The sequence below is a fragment of the Pleurodeles waltl genome, chromosome 1_1 (genome assembly GCF_031143425.1).
Source record: "Pleurodeles waltl isolate 20211129_DDA chromosome 1_1, aPleWal1.hap1.20221129, whole genome shotgun sequence".
Classification (NCBI taxonomy): Eukaryota; Metazoa; Chordata; class Amphibia; order Caudata; family Salamandridae; genus Pleurodeles; species Pleurodeles waltl.
The window spans coordinates 836,817,609-836,840,581 of NC_090436.1; the positions used below are offsets into that span (position 1 = coordinate 836,817,609).

General features: G+C 43.0%; 1 protein-coding gene across 1 annotated transcript in view; it reads left to right on the forward strand.

Moving 5' to 3' along the window:
• LOC138301836 (transmembrane channel-like protein 2-A) overlaps positions 1–22,973 on the forward strand; it is a 536,847-nt gene that overhangs the window by 64,088 nt on the left and 449,786 nt on the right. The window contains exon 5 of the mRNA XM_069242355.1: positions 20,511–20,666. Within this exon, the coding sequence (XP_069098456.1) occupies positions 20,511–20,666 (156 nt within the window). The remainder of the gene's footprint in view (positions 1–20,510; positions 20,667–22,973) is intronic.

Genomic DNA, 22,973 nt, shown 5'->3' on the forward strand with positions numbered 1-22,973 from the left:
CCTAAGAAAATAATTCAGCTTAAAGTGGACAGTGTGACAAGTGACATTTTCCATGACTGCTTGCAAAATGAAGTTTCAGGCCCAGTCAAGTTAAGGAAACCTAATGCACATTAATACAATTCAAAACATTAATAAAAGTACAACACACCTTTAGTCAAATCAAATATACAAAGAAAATTATGTTCACTAAGGCATCATTCTTGTTATGTCACAGCATTTTAAATATGCATTTATTTCACACATTAGATATTTAATTCAATATGTGTGTTTAATTCTCATTCATTAATACTCAAAAACACATTTAATTTCTACTGTTTCTACTCAGAAATAATATTTGCGGATCAATATTTATTAATAATTCACTCAAAAATAAATGCACAATATTTTCTTGTTATACGTGGTGTCAGAAATACAACTGGTAGGCACAAATGGTTCACTGAAATTCAAACGTGCACGTTTTTGTTTCGACATTAATTTTCTGTTGTGCCTTTTAAAATGCATGTTTATTAGCTGTCGTATGCTACTTCTGTGCTGCTAATTAATTATTAATACTTGATCCCTTTCAATATTTCTGTGGTCACTGCAGACCTGAAAGAGGTGGTGGAATGATGGATGACGGTCTGGTGTAACCCTGCTAACTCATGCCTCTCTTGAGCTCTCAGTTGAGATGGAGGTGAAATAATACAGGTGATTTTCTCTAACCGAAATCCACACATTTTCCTATGTTCCACAGTCATTATCAAATGTATTCATAAGCATACACTCCACATATTGTAAAAAGTTAATTGTAATATTTGTACTGTTGGTTTTTCTTCTGCATGCTGAAAACCTTGAAAAAGCCTCAGGCCTGAGAACCATAAGGAGGTGCAACACATGTTGGCTGTTTTGTTGTTCGACTACAATTATGTCTTCAGCATGAAGAAAAAACAATAGTGCAGTTATTAAAATTACCTTTTTACAACAATGTATCTGTATGAGTAAATGTGATAATTACCGTGCAACACTGTGAAGCGAGCCTAAAAGATACTGAAATCTGGATGAAATCATTCCTTACATTAGTCTGTTTCTCTGTGGAAAGTAGGCCCTACCCTTCCGTCAAGAATGCAATACTTCACCACCACATTGTGAGTGTAGAAGACCACAGAAGGCTATCCTAGTGGCTTGCAGTCTGCAGGGGTTTTCAATTACACTGAATGACCCACTCCCTTGTGCCAGGGGTTTATTTACATGCTGTTATTGGAATAAAGCCATTTCTCTGCTATCATTGATCAGACCTCTGCCTGAGAGGGGCTAAAGATCCCTGGGGTAGGTGGGTAAAGTGTGGCAGGATGACAAGTACTGTCATCTTTATTTGGACTGAAAAGAATATTGTCAAGGAAGGTAGGGAGTGTTGTCAGGATGATCGGTACTGTTTTTAAATATTAGGAATGAGAGGTTGAGACAGGCAGGAAGGGGGTTGTAGAGGGCTAATTTGTGCATCTGTGTTCATTGGAATCTGTTTACATGGTGTCATCATGTGTGGCATCCAATCATTAATATGCATATGGGTAGCTAGCAACAACGAGGAGTTTTACATCATGGTATTCCCAGTGCATCATAGACACATTGAGCTTCCTTCTCATAATTTTTTTAAATTTGGAGCCCCTTGGTGGAAAACATATCAGTTTTTGATAGTTATCTATCTGAATGCTGATTGTATCTTATTATGACAATCGTGACACTGATAACAGTGAAGCTAATATTCTCCAGTCACAAGCATTCTTAATGTGAAATCCATTCCAAGTTAGATCTTTGATGAAGGTCCTTTATTAGGTTTGCTTCTTTCATTGTAATGGCTAGTTTCACATCGAAATAATAAATTATGTCACAAGGGTAAAATGAACAGTTGCTATCTTTAGAACATTTCTATTTAAGAAGTTCCATTTAAATCCACAGACAATGAAACAGTGGCCTCTTTCCACTGGATTCATTGGGATCACAGCTACAATATTGTGGTAAATAATATCGTTGACAAAAATGCTGTGTCAAATATATAATTTACCAGATTATTGTGCTCCTATACTTATAATGGTAAGTACCAAAATATCAGAAAAAAAAATTGCTGACGCTAATATTGTCCAAAAATATACAAAAAAATCTGTTTTTAATATAAGTAGAGTTTAATGTAGTAAATGTTAAATAGTTTGTTTTCACAATAAATTTTATTGAGTTTTGACAATGATCCATGGCCTTGTGGGCCGACAAATATACACAGGATGATAATATCAACACACCCATAAACATTAACAAGAACCTGCACCTCTGACCCCCGCACGCTCAAGTGCAACCCAGCAAAGCAGAACATCGACATCAACTTGATCATTGGCCACTCATCTTCCCACCCTTCCCTCGCCCTCATACATTTGAATTTCCTCATCTATATACGTTCTCTAGGAGAAACCAGGCTATAAGACAATGCCCATGTAGTCTGCCCAATTTCTAGGGTGTTTCTGTAGACGTCAACTCACCTGGTGCATTGTGACCTCCAGAGCCATGCAACGGTGCATCCCTTTTTTCCACACTGCGAGGGATGAGGGACCTCGGCCTTCCATGCACTGAATATATCACTCTTTGCTGAGGTCAGTCCCAGAAATAAGAGTAGCCTTTTATATCTGTTTCCTCCAAGACCATCTGTGACAATCAATTTCTGACCTGGTGGGATTATTCAGGATAGGACCTCTCCTAGGCATGATATCACACCATACCAAAACTATTCCAGCACTGAGTAGCCTTACACTGTATGTAGGAATGTACCATGTTCTGTGCTGCACCAACGGCATGTTGGAGAGGCTATCATCCCCATACGCCTTACGCAGTGCCATGTGTAGTATGCCTTGTGGAGGTATTTGAGCTGTACTAGTTGTAGGTGGGCTCATATAGCTGCCTCTTAGGGAACCCCCAGGTTCTCCATCCAATCGTTTTCTAGTGTTCAAATATCAGCCTCCCATGCCCCTCTAATAATATGCAGTTTGTCTGGGCTGTTAGAGAAGAAAGATTGATATACATTTGCTATTTTGTGGTCACCTATGTCACCCAGGAGAAGGTCACCCTCTAATGCATTGAAATCAGGCAGAGCAGGTAGGTTCATTTTATAGGAGGTCAGTGCTTGATGGAGTTGCAAATACAGATGAAATTGGCTGCAGTGTAGTTGATATTCTGGTTGCATTTCCTGAAACGATTTCAGGCTGGTACTGTGCATCACATCCCCTAAAGTGGATATCCCAGTGATGTCCCACTTTCTAAAGCCCTCCAGTTGGGCTGCCTGCCGCAACATGCATCGATGCCTGAGCAGTGTCCACTCCGCCAGCATCCCTGCCTGAGTGGTGTCTATTCTTTCAGTCTACCCCACCAGCCCACCCAACTAAGGGAGCACTTTCAAAGATTCAGGACCACCTGGGTCTCTGGAGGGAGGGCACCCACACCACGCCTGCTGTACAAGTGGGCAAGCAGGGAGGTGTCTTCCATCGCCCAGCTCTCGACCGCATATACTGGATCCTCTCAAAGATCATACCACCAGTCATTGATAATCAGTAGGTGTGATGAAGAGTAGTAAGAGCGCATATCTGAGCAGTGATACTGCTAAAGAAGATGGATTTGAAACATTTTAATTAGGGTGATACGGGGAATCCCCTTCCGTAATAGGAACTCACTGAGTATGGAGCTGATCTTCTGAAACCATGATTGCGGGATGGCTTAGGGCAACTTCTGTAAATGGTAAAGCAGTTGAGGTAATAAAACCATTTTAAAGATAGCCGACTTGGCAGTTACTGTTATCAGCAGGACCAACCACACCTTAAATTCCTCCTTCATTTAGGTCATGGCCGGCTCTAGATTCCCGGACCACGATTGTGCTACATCCGGAGACACACCGCCGCACGCCAGGCGGGAACCGGCATTTGGCCGCCATGCGGCCAAAATAGCGCTTCCCTCGTTCTGACATTCCCACTGGGCCGGCGGGCGCTAACCAAGTTAGCGCCGGCCGGCCCAGCAGGAATGGGGGCCGCAACACAGGAGCCGGCTCCGATTGGAGCCGGCGGTGTTGCGGCGGTGCGACGGGTGCAGTTGCACCCGTCGCGCTTTTCACTGTCTGCTAGGCAGACAGTGAAAAGCTTCATGGGGCCCTGTTAGGGGGCCCCTGCACTGCCCATGCCAGTGGCATGGGCAGTGCAGGGGCCCCCAGGGGCCCCAGGACACCCCTTACCGCCAGCCTCTTCCTGGCGGTGAAAACCACCAGAAACAGGCTGGCGGTAAGGGGGTCAGAATCCCCAGGGCAGCGCTGCTTGCAGCCCTGCCCTGGCGGATTCGCCCAGCCGGGGAAAAAAACGGCGGGAAACCGCCGGCCCCTGTTTTCTGACCGCGGCTTTACCGCTGCGGTCAGAATGGGCTTGGAATGGGCTTGGAAGCACCGCCAGCCTGTTGAATGACCCCCATAGACTCCCCATGTACTTAAACCCATCTTCAGCCAGCCGAAGTCCCAACGCTCAACTCAAATCTTGCACCGAGTTGCTCATGTGAAACATTATGGATTTCAATTTATTTATATTTTTCACCAAAAAAGCACATGATCTGCATAGTCCCTGGCCTAGAGGTCTCAGGGTTGTTTGAAAGAATAAGACTTCATCCTCACTCCACTCAAAGTCATTCACCTGAGCGTCCATTCTGACCCACACAGCTAGAGGCTCCATAACCAGAGCGAACATTAATGGGGACAGAGGACACCCCTGCTGTGTCCCCTGCCAAACTGAAAATGGATCCAACTGGACTCCTGCCACTGCGACTGTCACCATCTAGTCCTATGTATGGGCCCCGCGCAAAGGAGAGGAATCTGGGGCTGAAGTTCAACTGGCAGGGCAGCATGAATAGATATTCCCAGCTTACAGAGTCAAATGCTTTGTCTATATCCATCAGATCAGGAGTACCACTGCAGGACCCCTTTGGCAGTTTACAAGGGCATTGTGTACTCATTGGATGTTGTGGCAAGTGCCGGGGTGAGGCATGAATCCAGCCTCGTCCGGGTAGACCAGTTCTGGGATATGATGCATCAGTCTATTTGCCAAGGTTTTGGTCAGTGGCTTCAATTTCATACTCAAGAAGGAGATTGGGAGGTAAAAAGAATGGTCTTCTGGAGAGTAACCCGGCTTTGGGAACACCACAATCTCTAAATGCCGTCACTACGACTGCAGCACTTCACCCTCGAGTGAACCACCCCAAAAGATGTTTCCTGAGACAGGGTATAACTGCTTTGAAAAACTTGCATGGGAACCCGTTGAATGCGGGAGCCCTCCCCGATCTCAACCCCATCAGGTTAGAAGAGAGCTCCTCCTCTGTGATCACCTGATTTAGTTGGACCTTGGCCTCGGTCAAGAGAGCTTGGAGAGAAAGACCATCCTAGAATTTCCATTAACTGTTCCCGAGATAGGACATCCTACCAAGCATAGACCCCACTAAATTGTGTAGTAAAACTCTGAGCCGCTTCCCGGGCATCCACAAGCAACGCTTCTTGCAGACCTCATATCAAAGGAGTGAATGAGCAGTATTGGGTGGCTTGGCACAATCCATGGAGCATTTGCTTGATTGGTTTTTCAATTGGTATATTCCACTCTGTGCCGCCTGCCAGGCCTGTTTGACATCCTCCCGTAGCATCTGCTGATACCGCTGCTGCACAAGCCCCAGCTGCCGCCACGCCATATGGCCATCGGCTCTGCAGCTTCGTTCCTGTAGCGTCCTCTTCTGCATCTGCGATTCAAGGTCTACCAGGTCCTGTGCCCAACGCTGTCACTCCCCGGCACAGTAGCTAGTGTTTACACCCCTCAAAACTGGCTTAAATGCTTCCCACGGTGTCTCTGTGGGTGACACATGCAAGCATTAAGAGTAAAGTACTCCTTATTGGAGTGTGTGATATGTAGCCAATAGGCGAGACTCTGTAGAAGTCGTGGTGAGAGACACCAGTTAAAAGCCCAACGTGAAGTATAATGGTTATTCGGGAGTGATTAGACAATGCCATGCTAGGATGGTAGCTTTGGATAATCTATGGGAAGAATGAAGTAATCAATATGGGATGGGGTATCATAATTTTAAATATTGTAATATTTAAATTTAATATATCAATTAAATTCAATGAATATTTAATACTATGGCCCTCATTATGAGTTTGACGGACAGGAAAGCCCAACCGTCATACTCCTGACAGAGTGGCTGCTGCGTTTGTTGTGACCACCCCACCGGACCTATTAGGAGTTTCCCACTAGGTGGGGTGAACCCTTGGTTTCAGCCCACTGGCCTAGTGGGAAACAGGCTACAGCATTGTCTCTGGCTCATAATCGAGCCGGCGGCACTGCTGTAGCCTGCAGGGTGCACCAGCTCCCCTGCAATGTTCACTGTCTACACAGCAGACAGTGAACATTGCGATGGTGCTGGGCAGGGGAATGAGTCCCAATATATGTATATAATTATGTAGACACACAAACACATTTTTGTTTATAGAGACATATATGTAATATATATAGTGTAAACATATTAATAAATATATATATTTTTTAATATTTAAAATGTATTACTATGAAAACGTGTATTTTTATCTAATAATATTTATATATATATATATATATATATATATATATATATATATATATATATATATAGTAACATTTTTGCTGCTAAAAATAAATCACATTTTGCTTTACTGGCATTATTAGCGTGTTTGCCTTTCTTTTGTATGAAGAGGAGAAGTAAAAATAAATCACATTTCACTTTACTGGCATTATTAGCGTGTGTGCCTTTCTTTTGTATGAAGAGGAGAAGTAATTTTGTATATATTGTCATGCCTCACACCCCAGCGCAAACACTGCCACAATCAGCAGCTGAAGGAGTTGCTGAAAAATAGATGCTTCTCTCACACACAAACATACATACTTATTTCCATGAATATTTCAACAATTCAATAACAAAAAGTAGATTAATCAATGTAGGTAATAAAGAAAATATTAAAAATGTAAACCCCCTCAAAATTGACAAAAAATACAATAAACATTAACATTAACTTAAAAATAAAAACTAATAGTATAAAGTAGAAAGAAATGAATGCTATAAAGTCCAGTTAACTAATATTATGAAAATTATTGGAGTGTAAGAATAATATGTTATTTCCAATTTAGTTTATGAAAGTGTTGGACTTCGGAAGGTTTAGCTTTAATTTTCCTACTCCTGTCACCACAATAGTAGAGAAAGTGTTGGACTTCAGAGGAGTTAGATTTACTATTCTTACTCCAAACAGGGCAACAGTAGAGAAAGCGTTGGATTTTGGAGGAGTACATTTTACAATCCCCACTCCAAACAGCACAACAGTGGGGAATGTATTGGACTTTGGAAGGGAAAACTTTACAATTCCTACCCCAGTCTGTGCAATAGTAGGGAAAGCATTGGATTTAAGAAGGGTGAAATGTATTATTCCCACTCCAAACAGTAGGTAAAGTGTTAGACAGCAAAGAGTTTCTATTCCTACAGCAGTCTAACTAAGAGTAGGGAAAGCACTTCACCCCATACAAATTACATACATGAGTAACCCCATGAATGTAGAAAAAATAACTCTTTATATAAAAAAATACAATGAATATATATATATATATATATATATATATATATATATATATATATGTATTAAAAGTCTAAAACAATGCATTTCATAATTACTATTCAATAAAATAATTAAGTATCAATTAGTACTTTTTCATTACTAATGAGTTAACATCCCACACTATACCCCTACACACCTAGCAGCCCGCACCTAAAATAGAGCTAGAGCTAAGACATATGTATTCCGTAATATACATATATAAAATCAGTTAAATAATTACTTAACAATTAATAGTTATTTAACATTTAATTCACTTCCCACCCTAGACTCCTGTAAAACTAGCATCCTGCAAAAAAAAAATATTCCATAATTTACATATTTAAAATTCAATCTAGTAATTAATTTACAAATAATAATTAATAGTTAAATAATTAACAATTAATTAACCTTCCACTCTATAACCATACCAGCAAGCAGCCCACAACTAAATATAAGATACATAAATCAGCATTTCATAATTCTCAAAATTAAAAATCAATTAAAACCTAATAATTAATTGTTGACTGACTATTATTAACTTTTCAGTAATTTAACAGCCTGCAAATAACATATAATGAAAATAAATCAGTGTTGCATAATTTACCTAATAAATATCAATCATCCAATAAAGTAAAATATATTAAATAATTCCTAATTAATTATCACCTAATTAACTTCCCACACTAACCCCACTACAAGCCCAACAACAATTACCAAACTACAAATTACTATTATTAGTTAAATAAAAAAAGTGAAATTGTTGGTTGGAATTGGTTAAAATTATAAGCTATATTAAAAAAAATATATATTTATATGAACAATAGTAACACATACAAGCCCGAATGGCCTTTAAAATGACAGGATTGGGGGTGGAGCTTAGCACAGCCACTCTTGCACCTGAATAGGCTTTTCTTTGCCACTACACCACAGGCTTAATGACCCTATATTGCCATTGCAGCCAGGTAGGAGCCATGGCAGGGGAGGCAAGAAACCTCTAGAGCTTCAAAAAAAAAACCCTCTGGAAACATCTTCCACTTTTCTAGGAGCAGAGCAACAAGGTATAAAAATAGGGCTCTCACACACACTCTTCAGTTCACTACAGGTCCTAAGTTAGGACTCTCAGAGGACTGCCTGCTGGTGTGACCTGCTTTGCACTCTGCTAGACTGCTGCTGTACCAGGAAGGACTGCTTTGCTGCCTGGCACTTTGCTTGAGCCTTCAGAGCCCGCTGTGGAGCCCTACACATTGACCTGCACCCAGGACTACCAGGAGTGACTTCAAGGGCTAGTTTGTTGGCCTCCTGTACAGAGCCACATGGACATAACAGGCTCCCACCATCTTCAACCTGCACCCAGCCTGAGTGAGTCGTGAACCCCCAAGGTGTCTCCATCCACTTCTGGACACCTGGTTGTAGTGCTAACGGTCCCCAGATGGCCAATTTTCAAAACTGAGGACCCAATTTGGCCCAAAAGTGCTCTGAGAAACAGGAGGAGACCAGGACCAACCTGCACACCTACTTGCCCGAGGTGCACTGCTGGTCAGATTGACTCTGGGGCTCCTCCCACTACGTTCCTCTCGGCAGCAGCACATTCTTTTTAGTGGCCCTTCGCAAAAGGGGCATTGGATCTCGTGGAGTGGTCTTCGGCTACATCCTTCTGCTTCGTCCCACTGGAGAGTTTTGACTTACATTTTGACAACAAATGTAAAAATCGTCACAGTGGCTTCGCTCCACGACTAGCCGACGATGATGCTCCCTACTTGGACACTCCTGCAGCCTTGTCCCTTTAAACTTCTACCTTCTCAGAGAATTTTTACTTAAACATTTTCCAACTTTGAAGGTAAGCATTGACTGGACCCAATCCACTTTGTGTATCTGAACTGCATTCCATCTTGGTCGTTCTTAAATTTTGGCTTAGTCCCTGTTTAGCTCAACCAGATGACCGCAGTTGGTGCTTTTTGTTTTTAAGCACAATTTTTCACCAAAAACTTTCATAACTCCAGTTCTACTGATTGGATTTTGATGGTTTCAAATAATTTATTCAAATTGTCTCTATTTTTCTAAATTGGTTTGGATTTTTCTGTGTTGTGGTTTCACTGGGTGCTGTTTGTATGGTGGTGTGGTAAATTTAGCTTGACTGCTTTTATGCCAAGCTACCCAGGGTTAAGAACAGACTAAATTAGTGACCTTTTGCGGTTCACCTTGCAAGGAATTGTGGCTGTTGCTTGGCCAGGGCCCACACCCTAGTCAACCAATAACCCAATTTCTCTCAGAGATGCAGTATGTGGATAACACACAACCTAGCAGGAAAGACATATCTTAAACACCATGCTTTTAAACTGTTTCATTCCTCACTCACAACCAGGCGTCTTAATTTAGACAAAGTTCAATGTGGTGAGCATTCTCTTGTTCAAGATTTGTCTGCCTTTTTGCAATGTTCACCCGATGTCTCCATTAAGCAATGACTTACATGTTTTAAGGTCCATTGGAGATTTCAACTGCTTCTGTTGGTAAACGTCTTGCATGGCCTGTATGATATGGGTGATTGATTTCTGAAGCAGTGCCAGTCACACAAGTTAAATAGACCTCTCTAAGCAATGTGTTTACATTATCCAATTCCGTCCTCCTTTTAACTGGGTAGTCTCATATTTGCTGCATAGTAGACAGAGGATCAATAACTTTTCTTACTGACTTTATTTCACCAAATAACAAGGCAGCTATGATGAAGAAAATGAATGTGTGGGAGGCACATCAGGGCATCATTCAGGGGTTGCCAGGGGTCACTGTAGCAGCCCATGGCCTGCCCCTTGCAACCCATTACCTTGGGGGTGGCAAAGTCATTGTCAGGAATACAGGGGAGGCTCGACCGTATGGACTTTGGTTGGGGCTCAACTTTCCTTGTTTGTTGTCAACTTTACATTACACTAATAGCGAATAAGGCAAAATTATTCACTATTAGTGTAATAAAGAATGGAGTACAATTAACTGGAATATAACCGTCTCTAGCAGCTGAAGTAAGTAAAAGATGCTTTTAAACTTATATTGTGTTTCGGTTGAGAGTGTGGTTATGTGAGAGAGAGTGTGTGTACGTGTGAATGTCTGGATATGTAAGCATGTGTGTGAGTGAAAGTAAAGGTCAAATGGCATGTGGTGTCACTTCTACTACCCCAGGCATTTTGGTGAATTAACATTCATGGAGTTGCTCTGAAGTTTTTTCATCCTGCCTAGGAACAGGAGCATGCATGACACTTGACTACCCACTATTACCAGTTCTGCACACTTTCAGTTCCACATTAGAGGCACATGTTGGTTTGAGACACAGGGCACAGCTGCAAATGCTATTCTCTCTGGGCTAGGGGAGAGAGCTATGGTAATGCATGTTAATACAATCATGGCAAATGCACAGGTGAATGTTTCACAGCCCTCTTAAAAGTAAGATATAGGGCCTGATTACAACTTTGGCCGAGGGGGTTAATCCATCCCAAATGTGATGGATATCCCGCCATGCAGTATTATGAGTATATTATATCCTATGGAACTCATAATACGGTGGGCGGGATATCCGTCACTTTTGGGACAGATTACCCCCCTCCGCCAAAGTTGTAATCAGGCCCATAATGTCTGCTTAGGGAAAGAGATGGCAGAGTGGTCATGAGTTAGGGACATGCTCATGTCCCGTGTGGCCTCAACTGGTAATACAGGGCTTGATTTGCTCATGTGAGATTGTGCTTTGCTTTTAGTCTGTGCTAACTAAATGGTGCCTGAGGCTGGACTTGGTAAATAAGACAGCGTATGTTTATATTAATCTGTAAAGGCATATAGGACTGTACCAGGCACATCAGTCTTTACCTGTGTCTGAAAGACAATATCTAGATCAGTGATACTCAAAGTATGGCCTGAGGGCCACATGAAATTCTCCTGACTTTTAACCCATCACTAACATTAAAATATGTTATATAAACGGGCAAACATTTATTTAAAGGTTAATTGCAGTTAAAGAAAGGAAGTAACAAATACTGAGAAAAGTATTAGCACTCTGGCTAGCCCCTCACATCTCAACCGTAATACATGAAGACCAGTGTGGTTTTATACCAGGCCGCAATACCGCTATGAACCTACGGCGACTGACATGTCTTCTTTGAAACACAGGGGCTTTATATTGAAATGGCACTAATCTCTATCGACTTAGAGAACTCATTCAACACAGTAGACTGGGGATATCAGCTAGAGGTCCTTAGAGTGGTGGGATTCAGTCCATAATATAGGGAGTGGGTTAAGCTGCTATATACTGCCCCAATGGCTAGAGTACGAGTGGGACAAACCCGATCTGAGGCATGGGAGATGGGCCGTGGGACATGACACAGGTGCACCCGGTCCCGCTCCTCTTTGCCCTAGCAATAGAGCTGTTAGCAATAATGGTCCAAAGGGATTAGGGGCTTGGGGCATACAGTTAGGAGAGACACGTCATGTCATCTCCTTATACACAGATGATGCACTGTTCTACATCTCAAGCCCCAGTGTGGCAGTACCCGCCGCAACTGATGATACCAGAAGAATTCAGAGATATTTCAGGGTTTATGATTAATAAGGACCAATTCCCTGATGTTTCCCTTGGCTCTGTTGCGTCTTGTGTCTGGGGAGCTCCTCCCACACTTGGGATTGCGCTGGGGATTGAACTCCTTTTGGTATCTGGATATCTAGGTAGCACATACCCAAATTCAACAATTCCACCTTAATATGGGTAGAGTAATGTCCTCGCTTGGTGCCTCAATTACATTCTGGATACACTTCTCTTGTCCTTATTGGGTAGAATTCCTATTTCTAAAATGATTCTCCTCCCCAGATGCCTGTATGTCCTCCAGAACTCAATGAATCCCTTCCCAGAGTGTACATTTAAGCAATTAAACTCCTTACTGATTTCCCTTCTTTGGGCGAATAAATGGAGCAGGGTGGCACCAACCACACAAAATGGATCAAAATAGATCATATGCGTTAGGGGGTCTGCAAGACCCACCCCTAGAGTTATATTATTACGCTGCACATTTGCAACACGCTGCAAGATGGCTGGACTCTGCCCCTAGCTGGGAAACTTGGCGGCTGATGGGATTACTCCAGGCAAACAGTCTCCCCCAACTATTAATGGAGGGAGCCGTTGTGGCAAATGACACACCACATATAGAACGGCAGACGGCTGGGGTATGGCAGTGGTTTGTAGCCACAGTGTTTAAACAAGTGCCATTTCAAAGAGAACTCCTTACATGGATCTTAAAACCCGTTAGGCAGATGATGGCCGAAATGTCCTTCTGGACATGGAGAGAAGGAAGTTGTGAAGAAGTGGGGAGCCTGTACTCCGATGAATAAGTTATCACATTTCAAACTGCATTCACAGACTTTGAGCTGGGTCCAGGATAGTACTTTCAACATGCCAGTCTGGAGAATATTAGCAACACAAAAGGATGATGGACGGAGTGTTGAAACTTTCCAAACACTCTCCCCAGTCACAGATTTGGATTTAATCCATTGTTCTTTTGCTCACCATGCCACCCTAGTTTGGACCCAGCCATATGCAAATCAGTGGACTAAACCCAGATCTGTGACTGGGGGAGAGTGGTTGAAAAGTTTCAGCACTCCGTCCATCATCCTTTTGTTTTGCTAAAGTTGCCCTAAGTGGAAAGGGTATGCCCAGATGTGGGTCCCTTGTTCACTGTGCCACTGCATTCAAGCTAGCCTGGTTGATGAAGGGTGATACCCTGAAACTGGTCCCTTGATGCTTGTTTTTGGCCCAGGGAGGATCTGGCTTGGCAGTTTGGGCTGGACTGTTTCCATAGGGATCAGGGTCAAGACTGATTTGCATATGGTTGGGTCCAAACTGGGGTGGCATGGTGAGCTTAAAGAACAATGGATTAAACGCAGATCTGTGTTGGGGGTGAGTGGTTGAAAAGTTTAAGCACTCCGTCCATCATCCTTTTGTGTTGCTAAAATCTGGAGAATATGGCGCAACAGACATGGCCAAGCTTCCCGGTGACCCCCTCCACCATCACATACACTGGGGGTATTACTGAAGGGATCTAGCAGACACATGATGACGCTCCTCTACAAAGCCATGCAGGCGGACACAAACAGGGGACCCACATGAGCCCATGACGCATGGGAATTCGACCTGGAGACTCCTATTGAGGAAGCTGACTGGGTACGCATCTGCGAATTGACACAAACAGTTTCTAGCAACACCTGTTTTCGAATAATACATTACAATTTCATAGGACATGAACCCCAAAGCTTTACACTGCACAACACGAATGGGGCCTGATGCCTGCCCCCGCTGTAGTGCAAAGGGAGCAGATTTTTTCCACATGGCATTGAAATGCTGGTGGATGGAATAGTGCACGCTACACACCTACCTATAACTCTTACAACTCTGTGCTGCCGTTTGGGTAATTTTAAATGTCCTAGGGGCCATAAAATGACTTATAAATTTAGACAGATTGCCATGGTACTGACACGATGTAGAGTTGCCATTACATGGACGTCGCAATTCGCCCTAACAGCAGGGTGTTGGCGCAGGGATGTAGATGAGTGGTCCCTGGCTGAAGAAACACATATAATACTTAGTATGCGGGACTACAAAGTTCAGGAGGTCCTTTCCACCTGGAGAGATCTTTGTTATAATTTGTTAGACCCAGATCACACGTCGTCAACAGACTCAGATTGTAGTGATGTCTCGGATGCATCCGGAGCTGCAATCATGGGGATGCCGGGAGTGGGTGAACCTCCTACCCCCTGATGGAGGCGGATGTGAATAAATCCTCAGGGGGACAAGCCATTATTATAGATCTATAGACATCTTACTGCTCCATAGCCAGTAATAAACTGCTAAATCATGTGTAATTGATTGCCAAAGGTCGCTTGTGTATGTAATGAATGGCTTCTTTACGTGTTAATAAAATGAAAAATACATTTAAAAAAAAGAAAGGAAGTAACTAGGGTGTCCTGCACCACTTAAATTAGGACCACCTTCATTTATGAAGTCATCTTGCAGAAAACATGTACAAATATGATAAAGGCCCTCATTTCGACCTCAGTGGTCTTTTTGAAAGACCGTCGATGTACGGCCGTGCTGAAGACCACCAGTGCAGGCAGTTTTCCTCACATAGTATTATGACTGCTGGCAGCCCTCTGTTCTTTTTCAGACGGAGAGCCGCCAGCAGCCATACTGGCGGTCGGCAGGGAAGTGGAGGCTGCTCCACCTCCACCGCCCCGTCATCAGAACACTGCCCACCGAATTACATCCCATGGTTCGGTGTGGCGGTGTTCTGGTGATGGGGTGCTGGCGACGGAGCAGCCCCAATGGATCCCGTCCCCTCCCGGAGGACCAACGGACAAGGTAAGTTGATCGTCCGTTAGGGGAGGGGGGTGGGGAGGTGTTGTGTTTTGTGTGCGTGCATGGGGGTGTGCGTGTGTAGAGGAGGTGTGTGAGTGCGTGTATGCATGCGGGAGGTGTGTTGTGTGTATGGGAAATGTGTGCATGTCGGTCTGTGTGCATGTCTGTTTGTATGTGTGCGGGTATGTGTTGTTGTAGTGTATGTGTGCGTGTAGGGGTGTATCTATGTGCATGTTGGGGGTGGGGGTGGGGGTGGGGAGGGGGTGTGTGTATGTGCATGTTGGGGGTAGGGGTGGGGAGGGGGGTCCTGCTACCTTTGGGGGGGTGGGGGGATGTGGGAGGAGGACTCGGGGTGGGGGAGGGGGAGACCCCTATCAGTGCCAGGGAAGGAATTCCCTGGCACTGATAGTGCCTACCGCCATGGATTTCGTGGCGGTTCCAAACCACCTGAAACCCATGGCGATATGCAGGGTCCTGATACCGCCGGCGGTCTGGTGATGGCCGCCGGGCTGGAGACCGAAGTCTCCAGCCCAGCGGTCGTCACCGCCCTGGCGGTCAGAGTGGAGAAGTGGCGGATGACCATGGCGGTAACCGCCATTGTCATTATTCTATTTTTTTCCAGCCGGCCTGTTGGCGGTATTACCGCCACTTCTCCCCTGCCCGCCGGGGTCGCAATGAGGGCCAAAGTCTCTTCAAAGTTCAAAAAGTGTATGTTCTTAACATGCAGAACCGTTTCACCCTAGTAAATCAGATTTTATCAGAGCATTGAAAAGTAATATTTTAAAAGTGACAAATTATAAAGATGAATTTAGAAACGTTCATGCTCAATGTCAATAGTGAACCAAGAGGAAAGTCAGTTGTTACGTGCACCCTTTGGGTGGCTGGGGCTGCTATTATACATGAACAACATTATAGTTTACTAAATAGAACACAGGAGACATTTTTTTTCAGTGCACGTCGTGAAGCCATGTATTTGGAGGTCTTCTTACATTTGATAATGAAGAAATAGGAGGGGAAATTTAAATAAAACAATTCCCTAGGATCACACAATTTGGTCAAGTGGGGAAGCTGGTTTTCTGATACCATTTTGTGCAATTCAATTCAGCTAGTAGATGTACATGGTTTGCTTCCCCTACACCCACCTTAATCATCCCCCACCACACATCTGCCCTGCAAACATTATTGTGGCTCTCAGTCATGTATGCGAGTACTCATGACCTAGAAGTATGAGTCTGTACCAGGATACAGTGGGCAAGATGTTTGTATAGGAGTACAAATCTAGTAGTCTGGACAAATGTAGAAGGTTGCACTTGAGCACATATGGGTGTTCCTAGATAAATAAGGCTCATGAGATAGTAATTAGGAATATAAGAATGTGTCCTTTACTATGCCGTGCATGTCCATCTGGGTAGACGATGAGTAGAAGTCTTAGCATATAAGAATGTACTTGGGCATTTGAGACAGTGCTGGGGCATATGAAACTGTGCTTGAGAACATGAGGTTGCAGTTTGCTGTATTAGGGCACATAAAGATATGTCTGAGCAAAAGAGTCTGTTCCTTGGCACACAAGGGTGGACTTGACACCTGCAGGCAGTACCTGAGCATTTGCTGCTGTGTCTTTGCATATTAGACTGAGACTGGGCTTTTGAGGTTGAACTTGGGCATCTGAAATGGTGGTGGGTACATGGCTCTCAACATGGGCATACCAGGCTGTGTTTAAGCATATATTTTCCCATTTCATGCAAGCAGGGGCGATTTCTCCATTAGGGCGGAGGCACGTCGCCCCTCCCCGCCAGCAGCAACCCTTTAAAAGAAAACAATATTAAACTGTGCTTATTATCATTTTCTTGTAAAGGGGCAGGGCATTGGGGGTGACGAGCAGTGAGGGGAGTGCACAGAGCACTTCCCTAAGTGCACATGTATGTTTGGCCAAACACACATGCGCACAGGGCTCTTTGCAGCCTGGCACTGTGTTGCAGGGTTGGGGAAAGCAGGCAAAGGCTTCCAGTCTGCCTGGTAGCACCCTGGCTGGGCGCTCCCAGCCAATCCTACTGCTGCTTTGAGCAGTGTCAGGATTAGCCACAAGGAAGGCTGGGACCCTGTGCCTGCAGCCTGGAATGAAAAGGGAAAGAGGAGCAGTGATGCGGCGGCAACGGAGGAGGTACATTTTTATTTATTCAGAGGGCAACTAGCCTCAACTGCATGTAAGGCCATGTTTGGACATATGAAACTTGGGATAATGACATGTACTGGAGTGTGCATATGCAAACAGGACTAGGCATATGGGTTTTTGGCTGCCTCAGTTTGCACTCAAAGGGATGTAGCAGCAGCACTGATTATGAGGCTGACCCTGAATGTATGAGGTTGAAAATGGATATATTAGAATTGTCCTAGGCTTTTGTAGATGAAACTGGATGTGGCATAAAGTTTTGCTAGTACATAGGATTATTGTTTTGGAATATGAGATTGTAGTTTAACATGTGAGGCGGTGTCTGTCTGTAAGAGCTTGTTTCCTAGAATAAGAGGGTGAATGTGAAATGTGAGACATAATGCATGCTCTTAGTATGTGAGATTTTATCTGGCTGTAGAAAGCTGTTTTTCTTCACATGGAGATGAACTTGGCATATGTTATGTTATGGCTAGTGGACAATCTGTTATTAATAAATAGCATCTTGTGGTTTATAAAGGCTTTGTATGAACATCAGTCTGTCCATGTTGTTGAGGGGTGTATATGAAGTTGTGCCTTAGCACATGAAAGTGGACCTGTTTGTATGAGCTGTAGTGGGCTTGTGGATCTCATCTTCGTGTACAGAAAGTTTTGTCTTTTCATGTAAGGCTGTAATGGTCACAATAAGCTGTCTGACTCAGGTACATAAGACTGTGCCTGGCAATAAAAGGCTGGGTTTGTTCTCTCTATGACTGATATGGCAGCACTTTAACCTACGTGACTGCCACTTGTCAAAGAGGCTATATTTAGGCACATGAGGCTTTGTCTGGAATGTAAGGCTGGGTCTAGGCCTAAGCATATGAAGTTGGCACTAGGCTTATGCCTGGATACATGAGCATGATCATTGACATTTAAGTTGCCACTAAACATATGGTGGCAATATTTTGGCATGCAAGCAGCCCCTTGCTAAGTGGGGCTGTGTTTGGGTCGGGTAGGTTAAGCTATACGGGATATGTTATGCCAGTATCTGACCATGTGAAACTACACTTGGGCATACATGACTACACTTGGGCATTTGAGGCTATACTTGAGAATACAAACTGTACTTGACATAAACCTGCTGTACCTGTCATATAACAACACTTTTGTCATATGATGCAGTATCTGTGCATGAGGGTTTGTCTCTAGCATATCTCAATTTGGCCTCTGGCCGATCTTGTCCCCAGCTCTAGCATATCATGATAACACCCTAAGTGATATTTTTGATCAGTAAAATAACGTTTTTATCAACTTCAATAAAACAATTTAGTTAACACTATGAATATGGTTGTGGTTTTATTGACTGCATATCATTATTTCAACTTTTTGCAAGATGTCAAGGTCAAACGTCATGTGTTGTCACTTCACTTAATGTGATAACAAGTGCTATGTTGCTTCCTATTGGTCAGTGTAAAAACTCAGCCATTGATCATTATATCCTAAGATTCTTAAAGCTTTTCCTTGAACGTAGTTATCCATTGGAAATAATGAAGTGCTGGAAGACATGTTAATACCAATGAATACTGACTAAAATTCCACCCATGTATTATTATTGAACATAGTTTCTTAAAATAATTGAACATACCTCTGCTAAAGCTAATTTAACAGAATGTTTTTGCCATTGTTGAAGTATTAATTAAATGTATTTAAATTTATCCAGCTATTACATAATCAATTGGGTTCAATCACTACCTAATTGCATACTTGCTGATATTGTCACATATGAATAATTCATGAATTGTAAATGTCTATATGTCTCACAAATATATAAGAAAACATTACAAAAAGAGATACACTATTGTATAATGTTAGACATCTAAGTATTAGATACACTCAACAGTACACTGAGCAACATAAAGAAATTTGGGAAAGTACAGGACCCTATTGAAACCCTTATTGGATTAATTTTTGTTCCAGAGACTCCCTAGGATGTACAGGGCCAGCCTGTATATATACCTCACTTCTGTTATCTCTGAAATCTGTTGTACTGCTATGGCTGCGTCTCTAAGGTTATTCTGCCTCATCCCACTCACACCACATACATTATATCTAGAAGGGTTGTACTTTAGAATATTGTACACAGAAACAGCCTCTGACATAAATATTGTGTCCTACATATTGTTTTAAAAAATTGTCTATTATTAACTCCAATGTGGCAATATGTTTGTAGATGGTATTTTGTACCCAGTATTCTGGTACCATGCCCTCAGTAGACAAAATAGTGTCAATAATGTAACATCCCTCTCACCAGAGTCATCACAATAGGGGAAGTTTAATTCCCTCTCTTTGCTTCCAAGTATCTTCTCTCAGAGATTCAGCATTCAAAACCCATATCATCTAATAAAGGCCACTGCAACTGATGGGTTTTGCAAGGATCATCACTCTTATAAACAAATGAAAAAGTCTACATAACTACCTGAGTTTTGCAAAGCCTTAATATCAAAAGGTAACTGGCCTGTCTGGAGCTATCTTGTAAACGGTGTTCAACATTCTCTAACAAGTTCAGGAATCTTATTTATAGGAACTAAAATAAATATTTCCCATTCCACTAGAACTACTTTGAATTTTCTGTACACCCTTCAACACTCCAGGTCAAAATAACTGAGATGGATCAAGGAAATAGGAAAGCTTAGTAGGGCAGAACTGCCCATAACTAAGAAGACATCTAGCAAATGTATAAATAATAAAGTGTGTTACAAACAAGAGTTAAAATACAACCTAGTATCAAAAGCCACGACAAACATCACAAGTACAGAGCAGTACCAACTTTACTTATAATTACATAGTAATATGCCTTTCAAAATCAAAACCTCAAAGGCATTACACTTATTGCTCCCACACATATATTATTTTTGTATTTAAAGAGGAGCAATTAAAGAAGAGATGGCAATTGCCAGCAACTATACTTTGGCATTTGTGGTATGCAACTACTCTGCTAAGAACAGTCTACAAAAAATGCTAATGATTGGAAGAGTACAATAAAGTGAAACTTTAGTTTATGTGAGCCGCTTGTCTTGAACAAAAATCTGAAAAAGTAAACGTGAGAGACAAGTTTTGTTATTTAACCATTACTGGAATTGCACTACAGTCCTAAAATGTATATTGTAAAGTTTTACCCTTCCCTAAATAAATACATTAATGGCAGCAGTGTTCAAAGATATATTTTTGAGTATGCAACTAGTCTTTGCTGCCAAAATACAATCTCAGTGGCGTAGACAGTTTATCAAATTAATTTGTGAATTAATATTAGGTATTTGTAAATCTTTATTTTTTAGTTCATCCTCATCCTCCAGCTCTTCGTCCTCTTCTGATGAGTCTTTATCAGAGGGCGAGATAGCCAGGCTCAAGGAGCAGGTAGAAGAAAAGAAGAAATTGATTGCATCCATAAGGAGTAAACCTTGGCGAATGAAGAAAAAATTGGTGTTGATCAGGTAATGTGCTCAATAATTTGTAAACAACTCATCCATGAAGTGTGGAATTAGAAAACAGGTCATGCATTTTTTGTTTTTATTGTCTAATCTATTTTACATTTGTACATAAACTATTGAAAACATATTAACTGGAGTGTTCTTGGTGAAGAGTACCTGGAATGGGATAAGTTAAAGTGAAGACATGCAAAAACAATGGACAGCAAACACCATGCTGAGGTGAGATCTCTTGGTCCATTGTAGAAATGCACTAATAAAAAGTATTCTAGGTAGCTTACAAAGGAAACCAAGGGAAATTATTAAGATTTTGATGGCAATGGGAAGTCATCAACTCAAGATTCTCTGCCTGCAGAAAATCTTGTGATAGAATTATTCCACCTTAAACTCCTTTTGGCAGGAGTAATTCCACCATTAAGGTCCCCATGATGTAGAATCTTTCAACAGGGGTATGACACTTTCGCCACACATTTTTTTTTTGCATTTCTCTAAAACTTGTTGCAATTATAAAAATCATTAGAAATAGTTGCAAAGTAAAACATTGTGGGCAGATTCATAATGTCTCAATGTTTCAATATCCAATGCACTATGAGACCAGCACATATGAGAACGGGAATGTAATAAATCCTAACCACATATATAACAGTTGCCCTAAGTAGTGTGGATATGCTCTTAAGTGAGTGAGTGAGTGAGCTCTTACCTCCACCAATTTTGGACAGCTGGACCTTAGGACAGTTTGGGTCACATCAGTCCACCACATGTGTTCCAGGTAGCACGCTCGTTGTCAGGAGAGGAGTCCCAGAGTGCCGGTCGGCGTCGTAGAAGGGTGCCTGCAGAAGCAGGGAAGCGACTCCACCACTCCACAGGAGATTCCTTTGGTTCTTCTGGTGCAGGGTGAAGACAAGCAGTCCTCAGTGCGTGCACACCTTGGAAACTGTTGCAAATACTGTCTGGAGCTGAGTTGCAGGTCACAGGAGTCGTCCTAGATACTTTGTTGCAGTTACAGTGGTTCCTGGAGGAGCCAGCGGTTGATCTGATGGTCAAAAGTTGAAGCAGAGGATGCAGAGGATTACTGGAGGAGTCTTGCAAGCTGAATCTGAGGAAACACCCAGAGGAGAGACCCTAAAAAGCCCTGAGAGGGGGATTGGCTACCTACCCAGGTATGCACCTATCAGGAGGGGTCTCTGATGTCACCTGCTGGCACTGGCCACTCCAGAGTGTCCCCACACCTTGGAATCCAAGATGGCTAATGCCAGGGACACACTGGAGGAGCTCTGGGCACCACCCCTGGGGTGGTGATGGACAGGGGAGTGGTCACTTCCCTTTCCTTTGTCCAGTTTCTTGCCAGAGCAGGGACGTGGGGTCTCTGAACCGTTGTAGACTGGCTTATGCAAGGAGGGCACCATCTTTGCCCTTCAAAGCATTTCTAGAGGCTTTGGGAGGCTACCCCTCCCATGCCTGTAACACGTATTTCCAAAGGGAGAGGGTGTAACACCCTCCTCACAAAGGAAATGCATTGTTCTGCCTTCCTGGGATTGAGCTGCTCAGTACCCAGGAGGGCAGAAACCTGTCTGTGAGGTGGCAGCAGCTGGGGCTGCAGTGGAAACCTCAGAGAGTTGGTTTGGCAGTACTGGGGCTCCATGGTGGAGCCCCCAGGATGCATGGGATTGGCCCCCGAATACCAGATTTGGAATGGGGGACAATTCCATGATCTTAGACACCTTACATGGCCATATTCGGAGTTACCATTGTGATGCTACATATATGTATTGACATATATGTAGTGCACACATGTAATGGTGTCGCCGCACTCACGAAGTCCGGGGAACTGGCCCTGGACAGAGAGGGGGGACCTTTGCTAGTGTAAGGGTGCCCTCACACTTAGTAACTTTGCACCTAGCCTTCAGTAAAGAAGGTTAGACATATAGTTGACTTATAAGTTACTTAAGTGCAGTGAAAATGTCTGTGAAATAGTGTGTGCACTATTTCACGCAGGCTACAGTGGCACACCTGAAGAAAGGTTTGTCTGAGCTCCTTATGGGTGGCAAAAGAAATGCTGCAGCCCATAAGGATCTCCTGGAACCCCAATGCCCTGGGTACCTAGGTACCATATACCATGGACTTATAAGGGGGGTCCGGTGTGCCTATTGGAATTGGAATATGAAGTCACTAAACTAAAGTGTCTAATTTGGTAAGTAGAGAGAGCATAAGCACTGAAGTTCTGGTTAGCAGCACTTCAGTGACACAGTTAAGCATACTGACAACACACACATTATTCCACAAACTATGAGCACTGGGGTCCTGGCTAGCAGA